This window comes from Capricornis sumatraensis, chromosome 4, assembly GCF_032405125.1.
Source record: "Capricornis sumatraensis isolate serow.1 chromosome 4, serow.2, whole genome shotgun sequence".
Classification (NCBI taxonomy): Eukaryota; Metazoa; Chordata; class Mammalia; order Artiodactyla; family Bovidae; genus Capricornis; species Capricornis sumatraensis.
Window position 1 is genome coordinate 135,501,761 of NC_091072.1, and position 23,040 is coordinate 135,524,800.

Below are 23,040 nucleotides of genomic sequence, written 5' to 3' on the forward strand. Positions count from 1 at the left end.
CAAATAGTTTACTAAATGCCAGTGAGTGTATTTCTGATACTTGACTTACTCCCTTCCACAGTCCTCTGCACACGTGGAAGGTCAGAGACCAAACAACACTTTTAGCATTGTGTATCCCCTGAGAGGTAGAGAACAAACTTACAGATATCAAGGGGGAACTGAGGGGATGGGATGAATTGGGAAGTTGGGAATGACATATATACACTATTATGTATAAAACAGAAAACCAATAAGAACCTACTGTACAGCACAGGGAACTCTACTCAGTGCTCTGTGGTGACTGAAATGGGAAGGAACTCCGAAAAAGGGGGGACACATGTATACATGTAATTGATCCACTTTGCTGTACAGAAAAAACTAACATAACTTTGTAAGGCAACTATACTCCAGTAAAAAAAAAAGAAAGAAAGAAAGAAAGAATTGTGTATTCCCTGTCAAAAAGAGGGAAAAGCAATGATTAAAAAAAAAAAAAAAAAACAAAAACAAAAAAAACTTCTGGCCTACTTTGAAAACTCTTTTAACTACATTTCTACAAATGAGGATATCAGATTAATGATGCTTGACTAACTCTCAAGAGTTTCACAGCTCTGACTCCTGGCTCATGGTCAAATAACAGAATTGACTGCTCCCAGAATCCAGAAAAACAAGGAGGAGAAATGGGGCAAAGTTCCACAATGGGATTCTTTTTGTCTGCCCTCTTTGTCTTTTCTATACTTGGATTTGCCTGAAGAGCATCACAGAGGGGAACCTCTGCTCTCTTTAAAATCTCTTCACTGGATATCAGTTCAGTTCAGTTCAGTCACTCAGTCGTGTCTGACTCTTTGCAACCCCATGAATTATAGCACTCCAGGCCTCCCTGCCCACCACCAACTCCTGGAGTCTACTCAAACTCATGTCCATCAAGTCGGTGATGTCATCCAGCCATCTCATCCTCTGTCATCTCCTTCTCCTCCTGCCCCCAATCCCTCCCAGCATCAGGGTCTTTTCCAATGAGTCAACTCTTCGCATGAGGTGGCCAAAGTATTGTAGTTTCAGCGTTAGTGTCAGTCCTTCCAATGAACACGCAGGGCTGATCTCCTTTAGGATGGACTGGTTGGACCTCTTTGCAGTCCAAGGGACTCGCAAGAGTCTTCCCCAACACCACAGTTCAAAAGCATCAATTCTTCGGCTCTCAGCTTTCTTCACTGTCCAACTCTCACATCCATACATGATCACTGGAAAAACCATAGCCTTGACTAGACGGACCTTTGTTGGCAAAGTAATGTCTCTGCTTTTCAATATGCTCTCTAGGTTGGTCATAACTTTCCTTCCAAGGAGTAAGTGTCTTTTAATTTCATGGCTACAATCACCATCTGCAGTGATTTTGAAGTGAAGTGAAGTGAAGTCGCTCAGTTGTGTCTGACTCTTTGCAACCCCGTGGACTGTAGCCTACCAGGCTTCTCTGTCCATGAGATTCTCCAGGCAAGCACACTGGAGTGGGTTATCATTTTCTTCTCCAGGGGATCTTCCCGATCCAGGGATTGAACCCGGATCTCCCACATTGGAGGCAGACGCTTTAACCTCTGAGCCACCAGGGAAGCAGTGATTTTGGAGCCCCCCAAAATAAAGTCTGACACTGTTTCCACTGTTTCCCCATCTATTTGCCAAGAAGTGATGGGACCGGATGCATGATCTTCGTTTTCTGAATGTTGGACTTTAAGCCAACTTTTTCACTCTCCTCTTTCACTTTCATCAAGAGGGTTTTTAGTTCCTCTTCACTTTCTGCCACAAGGGTGGTGTCATCTGCATATCTGAGGTTACTGATATTTCTCCCAGCAATCTTGATTCCAGCTTGTGTTTCTTCCAGTCCAGCGTTTCTCATGATGTACTCTGCTTGTAAGTTAAATAAGCAAGGTGACAATATACAGCCTTGATGTACTCCTTTTCCTATTTGGAACCAGTCTGTTGTTCCATGTCCAGTTCTAACTGTTGCTTCCTGACCTGCATATAGATTTCCCAAGAGGCAGTTTAGGTGGTCTGGTATTCCCATCTCTCTCAGAATTTTCCACAGTTTATTGTGATCCACACAGTCAAAGGCTTTGGCATAGTCAATAAGGCAGAAATAGATGTTTTCCTGGAACTCTCTTGCTTTTTTGATGATCCAGCAGATGTTGGTACTTTGATCTCTGGTTCCTCTGCTTTTTTTAAAATCAGCTTTAACATCTGGGAGTTCACGGTTCACGTATTGCTGAAGCCTGGCTTGGAGAATTTTGAGCATTACTTTACTAGCGTGTGAGATGAGTGCAATTGTGTGGTAGTTTGAGCATTCTTTGGCATTGCCTTTCTTTGGGATTGGAATGAAAACTGACCTTTTCCAGTCCTGTTAATTGGACTTAAAAAAAAAAAAAACAAACAGAAAAAAACAAAGCTTACGGTAACTTTTGAGAAATTATAAATTCTTCTCCCACCTCCTTTTTTCTCTTCCTGTTTTCATGTGAAGAGGTGTTCTCACAAGAGCAGCCAGTCAAGGTGAGAGAAATGCATTTGTGTGAGAGGATGATGTCAGTATCACTTCAGAACTTGATGCAATTGGTCAAAAAAGGTACTGTACTGACTGTAGTACACATCTTCAATACACGAGGGACTTTAAAATATAAGAAATAAAGACCAAACTTATACACAAAGTTTGTAAATTTTAAACCAAATTTATTTTACTTGTGCTCAACTTTTTGTTTACCATTAGACAATAACTGATGAGTTTGTAATAACATGGAAAAGTCATAGAAATATTTTTTGCATTGCTTATCATGTTATATGCCTTAAGGCTCTTCTCTGCATCCAGAGATTATATGCCTCCCATTTAAAAACAAATTGCATGCTTCTTCTTTTTATTTTCCATGTTTTCCTATATAGGTGAAGTAGCACAGCTTCTGGCATTACTACCAAATGAAGTGATTTCCAGTAAGAAAAATCTTGCACTGGGAAAGAGTTCTGGGACACTTTGCCTCCTACTATTTTCATATCATTTTGTTGAAAACTTGTTGATTTTAAACAGTGGGTGGAGAGAGACCATGAGCTCCCTTGAGGACAAGATTCATGGTTTAGTCGTCTTTCTATCCTTAACTCCTAGACCATAGTAAGTCCTTGTTATTGAATGATATTCTTAATCCAATGAATGGAAGTTCACTATCTCTCTACATCTAGAATATGAGCTTAAGAGAATCTACTCAATGGTCTGTAACAGTGAAGGGAACATCACTAATGAAGGGAACTAGTAACAGAGACAGTTAAAAAGAGCAAGTGTTCTTCCACTAGATCAAGAAAAAGAACAGCCAAGCCCTTTATTATAATCAGTGATGAAAGAGGTACAATATTTTGACTACCATCCATGGATGTTAGCATGAAAGTCTTACTATCCACACCACTATTGATTTGTTTCATGTATTTCATTTGTTGCGGCAAAAAAAAAAAAAAAAAGCCTTTAAAAATGTAACTTTGATTAGTGCAGAGTTGGAAAAATTTAGACCAAAATTTTGTCCCTTGGACAAGGGTGTTTAAAAAGTCCCATTTGTGTACTTCTTCTGTAAGTCTGAATTGTGCTTCCATTCTGAGGAAATTACTTCATCTGGTCATTTTAGTCAAATTGCCTTGAAATTGGTCTCTTGTCAGGTACTGTTTGTGCAACATGGCTGTTTAAATTAAAAAACCGTGTCCTGGTGATAGAAATTAACATTAGGATAGTAAATTGACAAGAAAAACTTAATCAAAAGAATTAATTGAAGTGTCTTATGACTAAATGGCAGTCAAGGAATGTACTTTCTGTGTTATGAAATTCAAACTTAATTGAACCATAATGAAAAAGAAAACAAAACTTCATTACATGAAGATTGATGTCCCAACAAACCTGTCTTTGAGGGTCACTAGCAGTCTTGACTTTTTCCCCAATGTCTCCCAGAATCTTGATAAGTTTCTGCTCCTTGGAAAACTCATCCCTCAAGGCTTTTCCTGCACAGAATTGGAGTGCAGCCAATAGCTTCTGATACCAGCTTTTAAAATAAGCTTCATTCTGTGCATCCTTTAGCAGCCTGAAGGAAAGGGAGAAAAAGAATTCTTATATCTAAAGCTGATTTTTTTTAAATACCTCCAGCAGGAACAATAAGTGCCTTTCAGACTAATCTGTGTGATGGCTTTGGGCAGTTTAACAGCCTAGAATGGGGAAAATGTTGTTTATTTGTTGCCAGTCATCAAGTTTCATCTGATAGTTAATGAGAATCTGAGAGTGAAAAATCAATAAGAGACCCACTATTCCTCATTTCAGTTCACGATGCACTCTTTCTTCTTTCAGGCTTCTTAAGTTCTACGACAAATAACTTAACCCTAAGAGCCTATTTTTGACTTATTATAATACAGACAAAGTTTTTAAAATTGTATTTAATAGTCACTATACTTAATGGCGACTCAACCATCAACCCCAAGTTTTTCCGTTTTTCTTCAATAGATAATGTCCCCACACTGTCATATATCTGTGTATTGCTCTTTGTTCCATTACTTCCCCTTGATTACCTGGAGGAAGATACCATAAAGGCAAGAACACGGTGCTTTTTTGTTGTTTCATTTTGCTTTCAAGTATTTCTGATTCAAATCTCAGCCCTACAACTTCCAAGTAACTAAGGCTATTTACTCAAGCTGGTTGAGGTTTAAAAAAAAAAAAAAAAGTAATATCTCTTAACATATAGAATTATACAGAATATAGAAAAAGTTAATGTGATTCTAATTCAAAAGGGCTTAGCTCAAAGTATGTACTAGTCAATAAAAAAAAAAACATTAGTTCAGCTGTATCTTGCAGTCTCCCAAGCCAACTTCTCTCACTGGCAGTCTGCTTGTGCCATGAACAGGGGAGGCACAACAAAACATGGGAAGGACACTTCGCAGGATAATGGAAAGTGACAATTACTGGATTACTCTCTCTGCCACGTGACAACTTCTATTTCCTTGAAACTAATTCCCATATGGTTCAACTTTACTTTTTATTATGCCCTAAAACACTGAAGTAAAAAAGACTGATTCCTTTAAATCTCTTTCATTTATTCTTTAATTCTTAACTTGTCTCTAGTCTTCTTCTCTCCTGGAAAAAAAAAAATATCATCCAAGGAACTAGGAGAAAGTTATGAGAATGGAATGCTGAAAAAAAGGATTAAATTCCTAGGAGCCAAAATATTAATAAATATAGATGAGTTTCATTTGCATTCCTAATTTTACATCTCTGCCCATTATGTATTGTGCTACAGAGATTCCTTTTTTTTTTTTTAACAGAGATTCTAAGAAACACATTATTTTCATTTGTTATATGTTCTCTGTTCCTACTCAGCTGTGGATATGACTGGTGATAGAAGCAAGGTCCAATGCTGAAAAGAGCAATACTGCATAGGAACCTGGAGTGTCAGGTCCATGAATCAAGGCAAATTGGAAGTGGTAGTAAAACAAGAGATGGCAAGAGGGAACATTGACATTCTAGGAATCAGCGAACTAAAATGGACTGGAATGGGTGAATTTAACTCAGATGACCAATCTATCTACTACTGTGGGCAGGAATCCCACAGAAGAAATGGAGTAGCCATCATGGTCAACAAAAGAGTCCAAAATGCAGTACTTGGATGCAATCTCAAAAACGACAGAATGATCTCTGTTCGTCTCCAGGGCAAACCATTCAATATCATCATAATCCAAGTCTATGCCCCAACCAGTAACACTGAAGAAGCTGAAGTTGAACGGTTCTATGAAGACCTACAAGACCTTTTAGAACTAACACCCAAAAAAGATGTCCTTTTCATTATAGGGGACTGAAAGGCAAAAGTAGGAAGTCAAGAAACACCTGGAGTAACAGGCAAATTTGGCCTTGGAATGCGGAATGAAGCAGAACAAAGACTAATAGAGTTTTGCCAAGAAAATGTACTGGTCATAGCACACACCCTCTTCCAACAACACAAGAGAAGACTCTACACATGGACATCACTAGATGGTCAATACCAAAATCAGATTGATTGTATTCTTTTTAGCCAAAGATGGAGAAGCTCTATACAGTCAACAAAAACAAGACCAGGAGCTGACTGTGGCTCAGATCGTGACCTCCTTATTGCCAAATTCAGACTGAAATTGAAGAAAGTAGGGAAAACCACTAGACCATTCAGGTATGACCTAAATCAAATCCTTTATGATTATACAGTGGGAGTGGCAAACAGATTTAAGGGCCTAGATCTGATAGATAGAGTTCCTGATGAGCTATGGAATGAGGTTTGTGACATTGTACAGGAGACAGGGATCCAGACCATCCCCATGGAAAAGAAATGCAAAAAAGCAAAATGGCTGTCTAGGGAGGCCTTACAAATAGCTGTGAAAAGAAGAGAGGCGAAAAACAAAGGAGAAAAGGAAAGATATGAGCATCTAAATGCAGAGTTCCAAAGAATAGCAAGAAGAAATAAGAAAGCCTCCTTCAGCGATCAATGCAAAGAAATAGAGGAAAACAACAGAATGGGAAAGACTAGAGATCTCTTCAAGAAAATTAGAGATACCAAGGGAACGTTTCATGCAAATATGGGCTCCATAAAGGACAGAAATGGTATGGACCTAACAGAAGGAGAAGATATTAAGAAGAGGTGGCAAGAATACACAGAAGAACTGTAAAAAAAGTTCTTCATGACCCAGATAATCACGATGGTGTTATCACTCACCTAGAGCCAGACATCCTGGAATGTGAAGTCAAGTGGGCCTTAGAAAGCATCACTATGAACAAAGTTAGTGGAGGTGACAGAATTCCAGTTGAGCTATTTCAAATCTTGAAAGATGATGCTGTGAAACTGCTGCACTCAATACGCCAGCAAATTTGGAAAACTCAGCAGTGGCCACAGGACTGGAAAAGGTCAGTTTTCATTCCAATTTCAAAGAAAGGCAATGCCAAAGAATGCTCAAACTATTACACAATTGCACTCATCTCACATGCTAGTAAAGTAATGCTCAAAATTCTCCAAGCCAGGCTTCAGCAATACGTGAACTGTGAACTCCCTGATGTTCAAGCTGGTTTTAGAAATGGCAGAGGAACCAGAGATCAAATTGCCAACATCTGCTGGATTATGGAAAAAGCAAGAGAGTTCCAGAAAAACATCTATTTCTGCTTTATTGACTATGCCAAAGCCTTTGACTGTGTGGATGACATTAAACTGTGGAAAATTCTGAGAGAGATAGGAATACCAGACCACCTGACCTGCCTCTTGAGAAATCTGTATGCAGGTCAGGAAGCAACAGTTAGAACTGGACATGGAACAACAGACTGGTTCCAAATAGGAAAAGGAGTACGTCAAGGCTGTATATTGTCACCCTACTTGTTTAACTTCTATGCAGAGTACATCATGAGAAACGCTGGACTGGAAGAAACACAAATTGGAATCAAGATTGCCAGGAGAAATATCAGTAACCTCAGATATGCAGATTATACCACCCTTATGGCGGAAAGTGAGAGGAAATAAAAAGCCTCTTGATGAAAGTGAAAGTGGAGAGTGAAAAAGTTGGCTTAAAGCTCAACATTCAGAAAATGAAGATCATGACATCCGGTCCCATCACTTCATGGGAAATAGATGGGGAAACAGTGGAAACAGTGTCAGACTTTATTTTTGGGGGGGCTCCAAGGTCACTGCAGATGGTGACTGCAGCCATGAAATTAAAAGACGCTTACTCCTTGGAAGGAAAGTTATGACCAACCTAGATAGCATATTCAAAAGCAGAGACATTACTTTGCTGACTAAGTTCCGTCTAATCAAGGCTATGGTTTTTCCTGTGGTCATGTACGGATGTGAGAGTTGGACTGTGAAGAAGGCTGAGTGCCGAAGAACTGACGCATTTGAACTGTGGTGTTGGAGAAGACTCTTGAGAGTCGCTTGGACTGCAAGGAGATCCAACAAATCCATTCTGAAGGGGATCAGCCCTGGGATTTCTTTGGAAGGAATGATGCTAAAGCTGAAACTCCAATACTTTGGCCACCTCATGTGAAGAGTTGACTCATTGGAAAAGAGTCTGATGCTGGGAGGGATTGGGGGCAGGAGGAGAAGGGGACGACAGAGGATGAGATGGCTGGATGGCATCACGGACTCGATGGGCATGAGTCTGAGTGAACTGTGGGAGTTGGTGATGGACTGGGAGGCCTGGCGTGCTGCAATTCATGGCATCGCAAAGAGTCGAACATGACTGAGCCACCTAACTCTGAACGAACTCTCTATTCCTACACATTTAAGTTAAAAAAAATTAATTGAATGAATCTACTTTTTTTTTTCCTTTTTTTTTAGGAAAGGCCTTGCTCCCTTGTCATCTTTACGAAGCCAACTTATATTCTCGCACCTCTTTTACTTTTGCAAAGGGAACATAAACCGGGTGGAATAATACTTCTTACCTCTGAATAGCATAAATAAAAACCTCAAGGGACTAAAGATATATTGATGAAAATATAATCTATTGATACGTATATTTTCAATGTAAGGAGAATAACAGACAATGAAAAAGTTTCCTATCTACTCCTTCAATGAGATTTTGAGATTTCAGACATAATAAATGAATCATGTCATTATTTGAAGGCTCTACGAGAATGAGAGTTGTACGAATGTGAACGGAAATCCTCAAATGAAAGCATTCACATTTAAAACTTCAAGATATTTTCCACAGAGTGTATACCTCAGAGGGGCTTCCCCAGTGGCTCAGTGGTAAAGAATCTACCTTCAATTCAGGAGACACGGGAGACACAGGTTCTATCCCTGTATGGGGAAGATTCCCTGCAGGAGGGCATGGCACCCCAGTATTCTTGCCTGAAGAATCCCATGGACAGAGGAGCCTGGTGGGCTATAGTCCATGCGGTTGCAAAGAGTTGGAAATGACTGAAGTGACTGAGCATGTACCCATGTATACCTCAGAGATTTTCACAGTAATTTGAGGACTTCAGTAATATAGTTATATAGGCTACTTAGTTTTCAATAAGGAAGTGATGGGTAGAATATTTCCATATCCCATATCAATGCTTGCCAACACTCATACATTCTAAATACTGAGTTACTTGTTTTTAAAGATATTATTATTATTTTTTTTGGTGATCAATTCTTTATTTATTTTTAAAAATTTATTTATTTTTTTAAATTTTAAAATCTTTAATTCTTACATGTGTTCCAAAACATGAACCCCCCCTCCTCTCCCTCCCCATAACATCTCAGTGGGTCATCCCCATGCACCAACCCCAAGCAAGCTGTATCCTGCGTCAGACATGGACTGGCGATTCAATTCTTACATGATAGTATACATGATAGAATGCCATTCTCCAAAATCATCCCACCCTCTCCCTCTCCCTCTGAGTCCAAAAGTCCGTTATACACAGCTGTGTCTTTTTTCCTGTCTTGCATACAGGGTCGTCATTGCCATCTTTCTAAATTCCATATATATGTGTTAGTATACTGTATTGGTGTTTTTCTTTCTGGCTTACTTCACTCTGTATAATCGGCTCCAGTTTCATCCATCTCATCAGAACTGATTCAAATGAATTCTTTTTAACGGCTGAGTAATCCTCCATTGTGTACATGTACCACAGCTTTCTTATCCATTCATCTGCTGATGGACATCTAGGTTGTTTCCATGTCCTGGCTATTATAAACAGTGCTGCGATGAACATTGGGGTACATGTGTCTCTTTATTTAAAACTTTTAGAACACAAATATAACTCTATTACTGCCTGACTATTACATACATGATGAAAGGTTATTTTGCACAGATGAAGTTAACTTTTTACTAAATAATTAGAGAAGATATATTTTAGGAATGGGAGTATGGTCATAGGAATTGTCAAAATTGTATTGCTTGTATCCCAAATACTCTTAACCAACTCGATGGACATGAGTTTGAGTAAGCTCTGGCAGTTGGTGATGGAAGCCCGGCATGCTGCAGTCCCCAGGGTTGCAAAGAGCTGGACACGACTGAATGACTGAACTGAACTGAATTCTATTAGAAGTCTATTTGCTTCTCTCATAAGTGCTGGTTCAAAGAGGGGAAAAAAATCAGTCTAACTCATTGTTCAAAATAAAACAGAGCAGGGACTTCTCTGGCAGCCCAGTGGTTAAGACTCTGCTTTCCACTGCAGGGTGTGTGGGTTCAATTACTAGTTGGGGAACTAAGATCCCACTTGTCTTATGGCGAAAAACTAAAAAAACATAGAGCAGAAGCAATATTGTAACAAATTCAATAAAGACTTTAAAAATGGTTCACCATCAAAAAAAATCCTTAAAAATAAATAAAAAAATAAAACAGAGCAGGGAAGATTTGTAGAGAGATTATGTGACTGTGCTTTAAAATTTTTTAAGTGAAGAAAACTCAGTGTATTTCATTGTGATTATTTTCCTTATAGAACATGTCTCATTCAAACTTTCATTTCTCCCATGATGACATGATCTCCTGGTTTTTACTCAACTTGTAAGTTTTTTTACACAGTGCAAAATTGAAATGATAGTGTGTTGTATAATGATCCTGAGAGGTCAATTAGTCTATCCCTGTGTTGTCAGGGACAATCATTTTAACTGAGGAGATAAATTAACATGTACTTTAATTTTAATCTATTCAGAGAAAGCTGGACTATTCAATTTTGAGTGGAGGGTTACATAACTCTGTGTCAATGAACTTCACCAGCAGGAAGTGGCAAACCCATCATGTGGTATTTTTTACCTGCTGCTTCTGTTTGTAAGACTGGAAAACAACTGGTCACTTTCCCCTGAGAATTATAGAAACTCTTGTCACTGGGAAAAGCAGAATTGCTTATGCCAAATTAAAAAAATAATAATTTTTTAAAGTTCAGGTCAAGGGATTGAGAAACAGGAAATAATACTTAGTGCTGAAAGACTGGGATTTTAAGATGCAGGCAGTGTGACCACAAACAAACGATGAGGTAAGCCTCAAAGTGTCAGAGACCTGTTTATCCCAGTGCCGGTGAGATACAGGAGTAGTTCAACTTGATATTATATTTTACATGTGTCTAATGGACTGTAAGTAATGACAACATTAAAATGAGAATACATGCATAAAATCCAGCTGATTAAAGGTTTTGGTAGTGTTGAGAATGAGAGGCAAAAAACAAGAAGAGAAGCAAATATACCCCTGGTGACAGAGCGTACTTGTTCTGGGATGTCTTAAAGGCATTTGCCTAAGTTAAGGGGATAGTGGTGAACTCATATACACAAACCCCAGCAGCATGAAATGGAGATTTTCCTTGGAAATTAGAGCTTCTCTCCATTTCTTCATGCACATCATGCTTCTGATCACACGGTAAGTGACTTGCTGGAGGTCCAGGAAAAGGACAGTTAGTTCTCATTTCATCAGTCTACCAGCAGGACAGAACAGGCTAATCACACCAACCCAGCTCTCCTTGCCTCATGACTCCCTTCAGTGTAGGTCTTAATTTTAGTTCTCAAGAGCATGATCTCCTAATCAGATGGTAAAGAATCTGCCTGCAATGCAGGAGACTCAGGTTTGATCCCTGGGTCAGGAAGGTCTCCTGGAAAAGGAAATGGCAGCGCACTCCAGTATTCTTGCCTGGAGAATTCCACGGACAGAGGAGCCTGGTGGGCTACAGTCCATGGGGTCACAAGGAGTCAGACATGAATGAATGTATGAAATACACACCCACATGTATATTTCCTGTGAGGGAAGAGAGGAAACATTCGGAAGAAAATTGAGCTACACAATGAAGATGAGTGATTTCAGGTCACCCCAGGGCCTCCGCGTCCCATTGCCTCTTTTGGTTTTTACTTTAGGTGGGGTCAGGGGTGTGCTCCTAGACCAGGTCTTAGTGACCACGGTTGAAGTTTAGAATGTGACTTCCTCAAGTGTATTTATAACCCTGGGACATATAAAGGCTGAAATCCAATATTTGATATGGAATTATTAACTAAAAGTTTTCAACAGTTTGTTAAAAAGTAAAAAATAAGATACCTCTTTAGTCTTTATAACTTTATTTTACTTCTCATTGGTTGAGAGATTTATTTAATATTTCCCTAAACTGAGGTAGCTGATACATTTTATTGTCTTGCAAACATAACCGTTTCCTATGACTAGCTCATTTCTAGAATGTTGATTCGCTCTTTCAGAAATATAGCACTGAACTTCTTTTGAATTTTGCACATAGGGAGCATTACATGGTCCAAGTCTGCTGAAATGTAATTTCTAATCAATAGCTGTTTTGCAACATACATTTGTCTATAAGTCACTTTGAAACAAGAATATGAAACTATTAAAAAGGAATAAATTCAGAAGATAATGAAATCCATACTCTGGAGATTGTATACATTTTTAGAACACTTAAATATATGAGAAGAGCCCCTAAGGTATGAACTGACTTCATTTTATTCCCGTTTTGCAATTTATGTACCAAATATTTATTACCACCTCCAAAGCAGTGTGTTCAGAATGCCATGCGTTCATACTTATAATCTTTCCACTGTGTTCACACTGTGTGGTAGATTTGATTATTTTTCCCAACGCCATGCTTTCTTCTCTGAAGCTTACACAACTACACTCTTTGCTCTGTGACTTCCAGTGTCTTCCCAGAGGCAACATCTACTTTTCCACCCCACGTCAGGATTGGCCTTGTGACTTTGCTTAAGCCGGTAGGCTATGTCTGGATAAAATGTATGCCCATGTCCATGTGGACGCTTTAAATGTACTATCATGGATTGGTTTGCCATCTTGTACTTCTGCTTTCTGCCATGAGAACAGCATGTCCCTGCTGGAGGTTGAGGGTGAGGGATGGGGGTGTTCCTTCAGTGCTGGAATGAGAAGACAATGCTGAGCGGAGCTGAGCACTGCTGTGTGAAGTCCAGGGCAGCCTAGCACAGCTATAGCAAGTCTGCAGCCTGTGGTACATAAGTGAGATATAAATCTATTGCTAAAAGCCACTGAAACTGTGGGGCTATTTGTTGATATGGTTTAAACTAATGAATATGCCAAGTTGTATACTCTTTCTTTTTCCCTTTTCTTTGCTTTTGTTTTCATTTGTTTGTATTGCCTTTAGAATATGGAACATATATATTTTTTAATCTCTCCAATGTTAGCCCTGAGGATACTCTGGGGGCAAATCTAATTAGTGAAAATAAACAAAGGATGCAAGTCTGGTGAAATAGATGGGTGATCAATTTGAGTACACAATTTTAGATTTAAAAAATTATAAAAGTTATAACAATGACTTTCTTTTATGGATCATTCAGTCAGTTCAGTCGCTCAGTCATGTCTGATTCTTTGTGACCCACGGACTGCAGCGTGCCTGGCTTCCCTATTCATCACCAACTTCCAGAGCTTGCTCAAACTCATGTCCATTGAGTCAGTGATGCCATCCAACCATCTCATCCTCTGTCATCCCCTTCTCCTGCCTTCAATCTTTCCCAGCCTCAGGGTCTTTTCTGGTGAGTCAGTTTTTCACATCAGGTGGCCAAAATATTGGAGCTTCAGCTTCAGCATCATCATCAATGAATATTCAGGACTGATTTCCTTTAGAATTGACTGGTTTGATTTTATGGATCATAAAAAGCCCAAAAGAGTATTTAAAAAATGATTTGATATGGTTCATTTGGACATGTATATTCTATTATATTGCTAGAATTTTATTGCTATTTTATTACTACTAACATACTTTTTGACTCATTTAGAGTATGAACAGGCCTAGGTACCATCTGCTGTTTTGTCCAGCCCAAGTGTCTGGATATCTAATAGGAGATTCTCTCTGAGTAAAAATGCACTAGTGAGTGCAACAGGGCAATGACAAAATCTTTTGACTTATATATAGTACAGGACTAGACAAACCTAACACACTACTAGATGAAGGGTCTGATGGTTGAGGGCAGTGAGGGAGGCATCACACCTAGCTGCTTGAGAAACTGAGCTCTGCTAATGGCGACAGCTGGAAAAATGCAATGGCTGAATAGGGAGGGTTTTGAATGAGAGAGCATCTATCTATATTAGCATGCTTAATGGAACTTCCTTTATTGCTTTGGAGTTGGTGATCAAGACCTAAGATTAAAGGAAAGAGGCAAAAGTTATCCTATGCTTTAACAGTAGCCAAAGAAGTGACTGAAATGAGGGAATTCTACAGGGTTTATTGGGAGATGGCCAAAATGGCTATGACACACCAAGTGCCATCTCCCCTACTGGGCTTTGTATTTTCAAGTGGGGTTCAAGGAAAGGGGCTGTTTGAGAGTCATGAGTGATCAGCTTAGTGAGGGATAGAGTGGATCTGCTATTCCCACTCATCCCTGCAAAGTCTAGTGAGGAGGGAAGTTCAAGGATAGCCATTTATTCAGATACGTGAAAGAATGGGAGACTATTGCCTCATTTCCAGGTTAAATGTCTGTGCTAAAAGAGTGTTTGTTGATTTTCCCTGGGGATGTCAATAAGGAAGAGAGTGCAACGCTCGGATGGAAAAACAGGATAGCAAAGGAGCAGCCTGTACTCCTGCACCCTTACTGGCAAAGCAAGCATGTGTGAGTTTCTCAAGGTTCAGATAAACACAAAGCAGGTAATTAAATGTGATCCCACTCCTTGTGTTGGTTCCTCAGTCATGTCTGGCTCTTTGCGACCCCATGGACTATAGCCTACCAGGCTCCTCTGTCCATGGAATTCTCCAGGGGATCTTGCCCATCCAGGGGTTGAACCTGAGTCTCCCACATTGTAGGCAGATTCGTTACCATTTGAGCCATCAAAGGCTCAGCCAAAGGAAAATCTCCTAATGGGAAATTCTGCAAGGCTGGAACTCACTCACATGAGCGAGCCAGCTTTGACACTGAATCCACAGTGGGCCTTGATGGAGAATCAGAGACCACAGACAGAAACTGTACTTTCTTGCCTCAGTGAGTGTGAGGGTCACTGTTTCTCTTTCCCCTCCACTCCAAATCAAGAAAGCGAGAACTAGAAGACAGAGAGGAGAGGAGTGAAAGAGCAGGTAATATCCTCCACCCACCACAAGTCCCCCAGGCTAAAACTTGGGGGTGCTAGAGAATGAAGTGAAAGTGTATGCTCAATTGGAGAAGAAAATTAAGTTTTAAATTGGACAAAACTGCTAAAGAGTTTTTTTTTTGTTTTTGTTTTTTCTTCTTCTGTCTAAAAGTGACCTAGGAAACTGTGGAATCTACCCTGGCTTTAATTAGGAAATTTGAAAGGGAAGAGTAGTATTTTCAAAATAATAAAAAGTTTTATTGGAGACCTACCAATACCAGGCTCAGCCAGTTTAAAGAAAACTAGGCAAGACAATTAAACATCTTTGAGTCAGTGCAGAACTTCAGGAAATGCGTTGACTGCACTGCATGAGAGAAAAAGTCTCAAAATGCAGAGTAAAAACTGGGGAGTCTTATCTCTTAATTTTCAGAGAGTTGGTTGAGATTTCTCTCTTTGCCTTTCTTCATCCCTTTGCAGCCACTGACTGCTCTTTTAGAGCCCTGCTGATTTTGGGTTCCTTTGTGGATGACTGTCGTGAAGCACAGAACTGTATTCAAGAAATCAAAGTTGTTTCATCAAGAAATAGTATATTAATACTTCATATATGTGTACATATAGGTATATATTTACTACTATAATTGATATTTTATCATCATATAAAAATCTTTTAACAGTTATGACCAGTTGTATAGTTAATTATAAGCTTAAATGGTATTTTTCTGAGCAAAAGTTAGCCATAAAAGGTACCCAGCTTATGGACACACTTGTAATTAGGATGATGCTTACACAGCAGTGTCACTCTCTTAGGATCATCTGGAAGCTATGAAGGAAAGAAAAAAAAATTTGCTGAGCAGGTAAGTTCCCCTGAGTAGATTCTTGAATCTATAATTAGAAATCAGAGCCCTTTCCACTCATCTTGCTGAGGGACATGGTCAACTTGGGAGATGTTATTGCTGCTGTTTAGTAGCTAAGTTGGGTCTGACTCTTTGTGACATCAAGGCTTATAGCCCACCAGGTTTCTCTCTCCATGGGACTTCCCATGCAAGAATACTGGAGGGGGTTGCTATTTCCTTCTCCAGGGCATCTTCCCAACCTAGGGATGGAGCCCATGTCTCCTGCTTGGCAGGTAGATTCTTTACCACTGAGCCATCTGGAAAGCCCAACTTGGGAGATTAAGGTAAATAAATAAAACTCTTTCCCACTCACAGGTATTCCTATGTTCACATGTCTAACATACTGAATGATGTGATGTCAGAGAGCAGAAACTCTGTCATCCTCCTCTCATTCCAACACACTTTATGCTTTAGTGTTATTTTATTTTAATCACTTTCCTTAATTGAGCACCAAGCTGTGAATGGCTATCAGTGACCTCTCTCAGTCCCCACTGCTTTACTCTATATGTGCTTATTAATCCTAAAACAAAACAGGCAGAATTTTGGCCCTGGGCACACTTTAGAATTCTAACTAGCCTTCGATGAGGCCTTCCTGTATTACATTTCCCTTTTTTCTCACTCTGGTTTTCTCCTGTCCCTGACCCCCAAGATTCGTACTGCTTCTTCTGCTCTTCCTTTGCCAGAAACTACCTAGCCCTGCTCTCCCCTGTTGTGTCCTGAGGTCCCAGTTACTCCTTGTTTTTCTTACTCCAAACATGGTATCTCTCACTTTAAATTACACTCATATTTTTAAAGAATAATATCACATTAGTGTAGAGCTGAACTGCACTTTGAGAGAAGTCCTCCCACCCATCACATTTATTCGGTGAGGAAACGGGAAGATTAAGGGACTTGCCTAAGATCCTTATGACGAGAACACTGCGTTCTTAACAGGCTCTTTCCACAGCACCAGAGTTTGAGTCTGTTATGGACTGGATGTTTGTGTATTCCCAAAATTTGTATATTTAAGCTCTAACTCTAAACGGAATGATACTGGAGGTGGGATCTTTGGGAGGTGATTAAGCTTAGATAAGGTCATGAGAGTGGAGTAATATAACTAGATTATTGCCTTTATAAGAAGAGGAGACTGGAGCTCTGCCATGTGAGGACACTGAGAAGGCATCCGGTGTCCATCCAAGAGCCAGGAAGAGGACACTTATGGGGGACTGAAATTGGCCAGCACCTCAATCTTGGACTTCCCAGCCTCCAGACTGTGAGAAATAAATTCACATTGTCTAAGGCACACAGTCTGTGTTATTTTTTAACTGCTGCTACTGCTGCTAAGTTGCTTCAGTTGTGTCCGGCTCTGTGTGACCCCATAGATGGCAGCCCACCAGGCTCCCCCGTCCCTGGGATTCTCCAGGCAAGAACACTGGAGTGGGTTGCCATTTCCTTCTCCAATGCATGAAAGTGAAAAGTGAAAGTGAAGTTTCTCAGTTGTGTCCAACTCCTAGCGACCCCATGGACTGCAGCCTACCAGGCTCCTCTGTCCATGGGATCCGCCAGGCAAGAGTACTGGAGTGGGGTGCCATTGCCTTCTCCTTTTTAACTGCAGCCTGAACTGATTAACAACAGTGTCCTAAAAACCATTAAAACACAACTTGGAAGATGATTTTATGCTTGTATCACCTCTGGCAAGAAACTTAATGCTTTAGCTCTTCACTTTCCTACTCTGTAAAATGTTGGAGTTTGTGAGGTTCTGTTAAGATACCTTCTAGCTCTAGGGCTCCATGACTTTAATACTTAATGAACTTACACAACATCCAAACCAGGCATTTCCTAAGCATTTCTGGTAGCTCTGTTAGGAAATTCTCACAAGCACTCCAAGTAATGTGATTCCCTCCATTTTACAGGGGATGTTACAGTTTCAGTTCAGTTCAGTTCAGTTCAGTCACTCAGTTGTGTCTGACTCTTTGGGACCTCATGAATTGCAGCACACCAGGCCTCCCTGTCCATCACCAACTCCGGAAGTTCACTCAAACTCACGTCCATTGAGTCAGTGATGCCATCCAGCCATCTCATCCTCTGTCGTCCCCTTCTTCTTCTGCCCTCCCAGCATCAGAGTCTTTTCCAATGAGTCAACTCTTTGCATGAGGTGGCCAAAGTATTGGAGTTTTAGCTTTAGCATCAGTCCTTCAAAGATCCAATAACTTGCCCAAAGTTACTGGATAATTGGGTGACAATGCCCAAAGTCACCCAATCTGTAGACCAGGGATTCAAATGCAAGTGTATCAGACTCCAGAGCCCTTGCTCTTCAACATCACCTTGTACCACCTTGTGATATCCTAACACAGGCACCAGCTGATGATTTACTCTGAGACTAATAACGACGGCTCAGCAAGTAAAGAATCCACATGCAATGCAGGAAACACAGTTGGTGCAGCTTCGAGCCCCAGGTTGGGAAGATTCCCTGGAGGAGGAAATGCCAACCCACTCCAGTATTCTTAAGAAAAACCCCATGGAGAGAAGAGCCTGGTGAGCTACAGTCTATGGGATTGCAGAGAGTCAGATACGACTGAGCACAGGAACAGAATACATAATCAAAGAATTCTCTTCTTGCCACTTTCTAATTATGTTTTTCTTTAACATCTTTTACGTACTGTGTTGTAACCCTCAGAAGTGTCATGTTCTCCAGGTTGACTTCTTTCTTTCCAAAGTTCCTCATTTAATTTTGTCCTGCTATGTGTAAGCTCCCTGGCAAAAACCACCAAACCATGTTAATAATATTTTCCTTTCTGTTTCTATTAATAACATTTTTTGAACTTCTAAAGAAGAGCTTGTTAACCTAAACATATTTTCATGTGAAATACTTATAACCAAGAATACTTTTCCCTACCTAGTTAGAAAAAAGAATAGGATGTATGGATCTACTTTGATAATGCAAGTAATACACTCACCTATGCACTGTCACTCCTCACTCGAGAAAGCGAGACCAGCACCACAATTTCAAAGGATTTGGACTTTCACGGTTTATTTATACAAGTGGTGGTGCTGGGTGAGGCTAGCTAGGAGGGTGGAGGGAAAAGATGCTGAATTGAAAATAACACTCATTGCACTTGGGAACCTATAAAATCCTGATGAATTGTGTGGACACAACCCGTGTGCCTTGAGCTACCCACCTTAATGGGGTCTGTGGTTCCAAATAAATGCCAAACTGTGGCAGAAGAGGAATGGGGAGTCATTACCGACAGCACATGTACCAAAATAAAATAAATTCTACTTGACATATAATTAGTGTTCAATCCATGCCTGTGGAGTTTTAAACTAGTCCAATAGATGTCTACATTTTCCCTTACTTATATTTTAAAATATGGTTCTGAACTGAGTTTCTAAACTCAGCCTTTTTGTTTTCTTTATATGTATATATATATATTCTGAATACATGTATAGTTACTTTAAAGGCCATGTAAGCACCTTTTTCATAAAGCTTCCTTCACAAAAATTTTTTAACGGCAAAGCAATTCCTTTGCTATATGAATGTTTCATAAGAACAGCAACCTAATAATAAAAATCCTCTTTACCACTCAGCCTTTTGTTCTTGCATAGCCCTCTGGTGAAAGTTGGATAATCATTACATTGTGCAGTGAGCAAGTCATGTGTTTGAACACAGCCGGAGGGGCCGGTTTACAAGGCTAAAGGCAAAGCTGGCTTTGAAATATCCTGCTTCCCCAGAACCCAAACGCATCAGAACCCCAGTTTCAAGTCACAGCTGGGGCGGTTGCTTCATCCTTCATCCTTCAGAGGCACAAATAGCGTGGTTTATTCTGTGAGGGTATTAAAGGTTCCCTGGGAGGCTATCTATAAGATTTGGATCTGTGTTTGATGTCCTGAGAATATTTCTGGGACATTCTTGCTCAGCATCATGAAAGAGCGTGTTCCCTGAAGTCAGCAAGCACTGTTTAATCCTGTTCCTTTTGGAAATTCAGTAAAGCCTTAGAGGTGTTCCAGGAGGTATCCACAACCTACCTGGTTAATTTTCTGTTGATTTAGGTGATGTTGTTGTTGTTTTGTTGCTGTGGTTCAGATTGTACTTGCCAGGCAGGGATAACTGTCCTGTCCACCATACTGTATGATTGTGGGAAAGTAATAAGCCTTTTCCAACTCTCATGATCACTGTATGCACAAATAACTTAGAGGTTCCAACCTTAGTCTTCCCATTTCTAAAATAATAGTAATGAGTGTCCTGTCATCAGATCTATGTGTCTGTTACGGACTGAACTGTGTTCCCTGAATTCTTATGTGGAAGCCCTAACTCCTAATGTCACTGTCTTTGGAGACAGGCCTTTAAGGAAGTAACTAAGATTAAATGGGGTCATAAGAGTGTGGACTTAATTCAGTAGGACTAGGGTTTGTATAAGAAGAGGAAGAGATGCCAGGTAAGTGTTCACACAGGAAAATGGCCATGTGAGGACCCAATGAGAAGATGGGTTGTCTGGAAGCCAGAAAGTCTGTTTTTAGCTCTTACCAGTAACCAATGATTAAGCACCTTGATCTTGGACTTCCAGCCTCCAGAACTGGGAGAAACTTAATTTTTAACGTTCTAGCCACCTAGTCTGTGGTACTCTGATTTGGCAGCCCTAGAAGGAAATGGCAACCCACTCCACTGTTCTTGCCTGGAGAATCCCAGGGACGGGGAAGCCTCATGGGCTGCCATATATGGGGTCGCACAGAGTCGGACACGACTGAAGCGACTTAGCAGCAGCAGCAGCAGCAGCAGCAGCAGCAGACTGTAAGACAGTTTCCAATCTAGAAGTCATTTTTCCAATTCAGACCTACATGTTCATCTGTCTACAAGATAAGATCCTCAAATTTTTTAAGACATCTTAACCTTGAGGGTGAAGAAATCAAGAAGTGATAGTTGTTCAGTTGTGTATGACTCTTTGCAACCCTCTGAACTGCAGCCCACCAGAATCCTCTGTCCATGGAATTCTCCAGGCAAGAATACTACAGTGGGTTACCATACCCTCCTCCAGGGGATCTTCCCAACCCAGGGATTGAACGCGGGTCTCCTGTAATGAAGGAATGAAGGCAGATTTTTTACTGTCTTAACCATTACATGACTAATTTCATCATTATTCCTCCAAATGCCTACTTCTTTACCTGAATTACTTATCTCCACAAAGAGAATGGCCATCCATCCATCACCTGAACTAAAAATGAGACGTGATTCTTCTCTCACCCTCAACCCAACATCAAATCTGTTACCATGCGTCATTATGTTTACCATTTAAATAGCTCTCAAATCTAATTCCTTCTCTCTGCTTGGACTGACAGCATTTAATTGAGGTCTTAATTACCTTAATCTACTGGTACTTGATTTTTATACCACCTGCATTTTTACTTCTTTTCTACCTCAAATTAGTTCTCTTTGTCTAATAAGTCCTGTTCTAAAAGTCCTGTAATTAAAAGCCATATAGCCTCAGGATAAAATATAAAATCCTTAGTATGAACAGACAGGGCACTAGATAGTTTAGCTCCTCCACATCTTAAAGGCTTGTTTTTGATTCACATTCATGTTTTTCCATTCCCAAACACAAAGTGCTACTTATAATAAGTTGAATCTTCTGTTTTCACAGGTTAGAATGCTTTTGCATTGCACCAACCTGTGTCTGAAATGATATTTCAATATGCCAATATCTGGTTGTCCTTTAATGTTTAACTGAATTGGCATTTTTTCTAAAAAAGTCTTTCTTAATTTTTTTCCAATCTTGGGCATATGTTCAGTCTTCTCTCTGTAAAGATGAAGTATTTTCCCATATCCATTATTCTTGTAACACTACCTGTTTTTTTTAATGGTATTTTAATTGCTTATTTTTTTTAAATCTCTCTCCTACTAGACTTTAAGTTCTTTTTTAAATTTAATTTTATTGGAGTAGAAAGTTTCTAATTGTGACAGTAGCCAGTCAATGTGCTAGTGCAGTCACTTCAGTAGTGTCTGACTCTTTAAGACCCCATAAACTATAGCCTGCCAGGATCCTCTTCCATGGGAATCTCCAGGCAAGAATACTGGAGTTGGTTGCCATTTCTTTCTCCATGAGACTCTATACAGCATTATACAGTAATGTTCACAAAAGTACAACCATGTGTAGAAGATACATGCACATGAAAATGTACACTGAACATGTGAACTAACTTACGTGATTGGATATGAGAACACATATTCTCATCTTTGAAACTTTGCAACTTGAAGGTTCAGATGGAGGGGACTTACTGTTCTTAATTAGACAGACTTAGCTGAGGAGGCTCATATTGAAAGTGCATCGCTGGGAAAGGTACTTGAGCTAATAGGCAGGTAATCTGTAGGAAAGATATCTTGCAAAGCACTTTTCTATTAGATAAACCATGTCATTTTAGAATCGGAATTTCCTATATCTCAGAGGAAAAAAAAATATGAATGTAAACATCTATTTCTGCTTTATTGACTATGACAAAGCCTTTGACTGTGTGGATCACAATAATCTGTGGAAAACTCTGAAAGAGATGGGAATATCAGATCATCTGACCTGCCTCTTGAGAAACCTGTATACAGGACAGGAAGCAACAGTTAGAACTGGACATGGAACAATAGACTGGTTCTAAATAGGAAAAGGAGTACGTCAGGGCTGTATACTGTCACCCTGCTTATTTAACTTATATGCAGAGTACATCATGAGAAACGCTAGACTGGAAGAAACACAAGCTGGAATCAAGATTCCTGAGAGAAACACCACTAACCTCAGATATGCAGATGACACCACCCTTATGGCAGAAAGTGAAGAACCAAAGAGCCTCTTGATGAAAGTGAAAGAGGAGAGTGAAAAAGTTGGCTTAAAGCTCAACATTCAGAAAACGAAGATCATGGCATCTGGTCCCATCACTTCATGGCAAATAAATGGGGAAACAGTGAAAACGTGGCTGGCTTTATTTTTCTGGGCTCTAAAATCACTGCAGTTGGTAACTGCAGCCATGAAATTAAAAGACACTTACTCCTTGGAAGGAAAGTTATGACCAACCTAGCCAGCATATTCAAAAGCAGACATTACTTTGCCAACAAAGGTCCATCTAGCCAAGCCTATGGTTTTTCCAGTAGTCATGTATGGATGTGAGAGTTGGACTATAAAGAAAGCAGAGTGCTGAAGAATTGATGTTTTTGAAC

General features: G+C 39.9%; 1 protein-coding gene across 1 annotated transcript in view; it reads right to left on the bottom strand.

The window, feature by feature from the left end:
* The window catches only part of PIK3C2G (phosphatidylinositol-4-phosphate 3-kinase catalytic subunit type 2 gamma), a 487,933-nt gene that overhangs the window by 197,562 nt on the left and 267,331 nt on the right, over window positions 1–23,040 (bottom strand). The window contains exon 19 of the mRNA XM_068970622.1: window positions 3,884–4,064. Within this exon, the coding sequence (XP_068826723.1) occupies window positions 3,884–4,064 (181 nt within the window). The remainder of the gene's footprint in view (window positions 1–3,883; window positions 4,065–23,040) is intronic.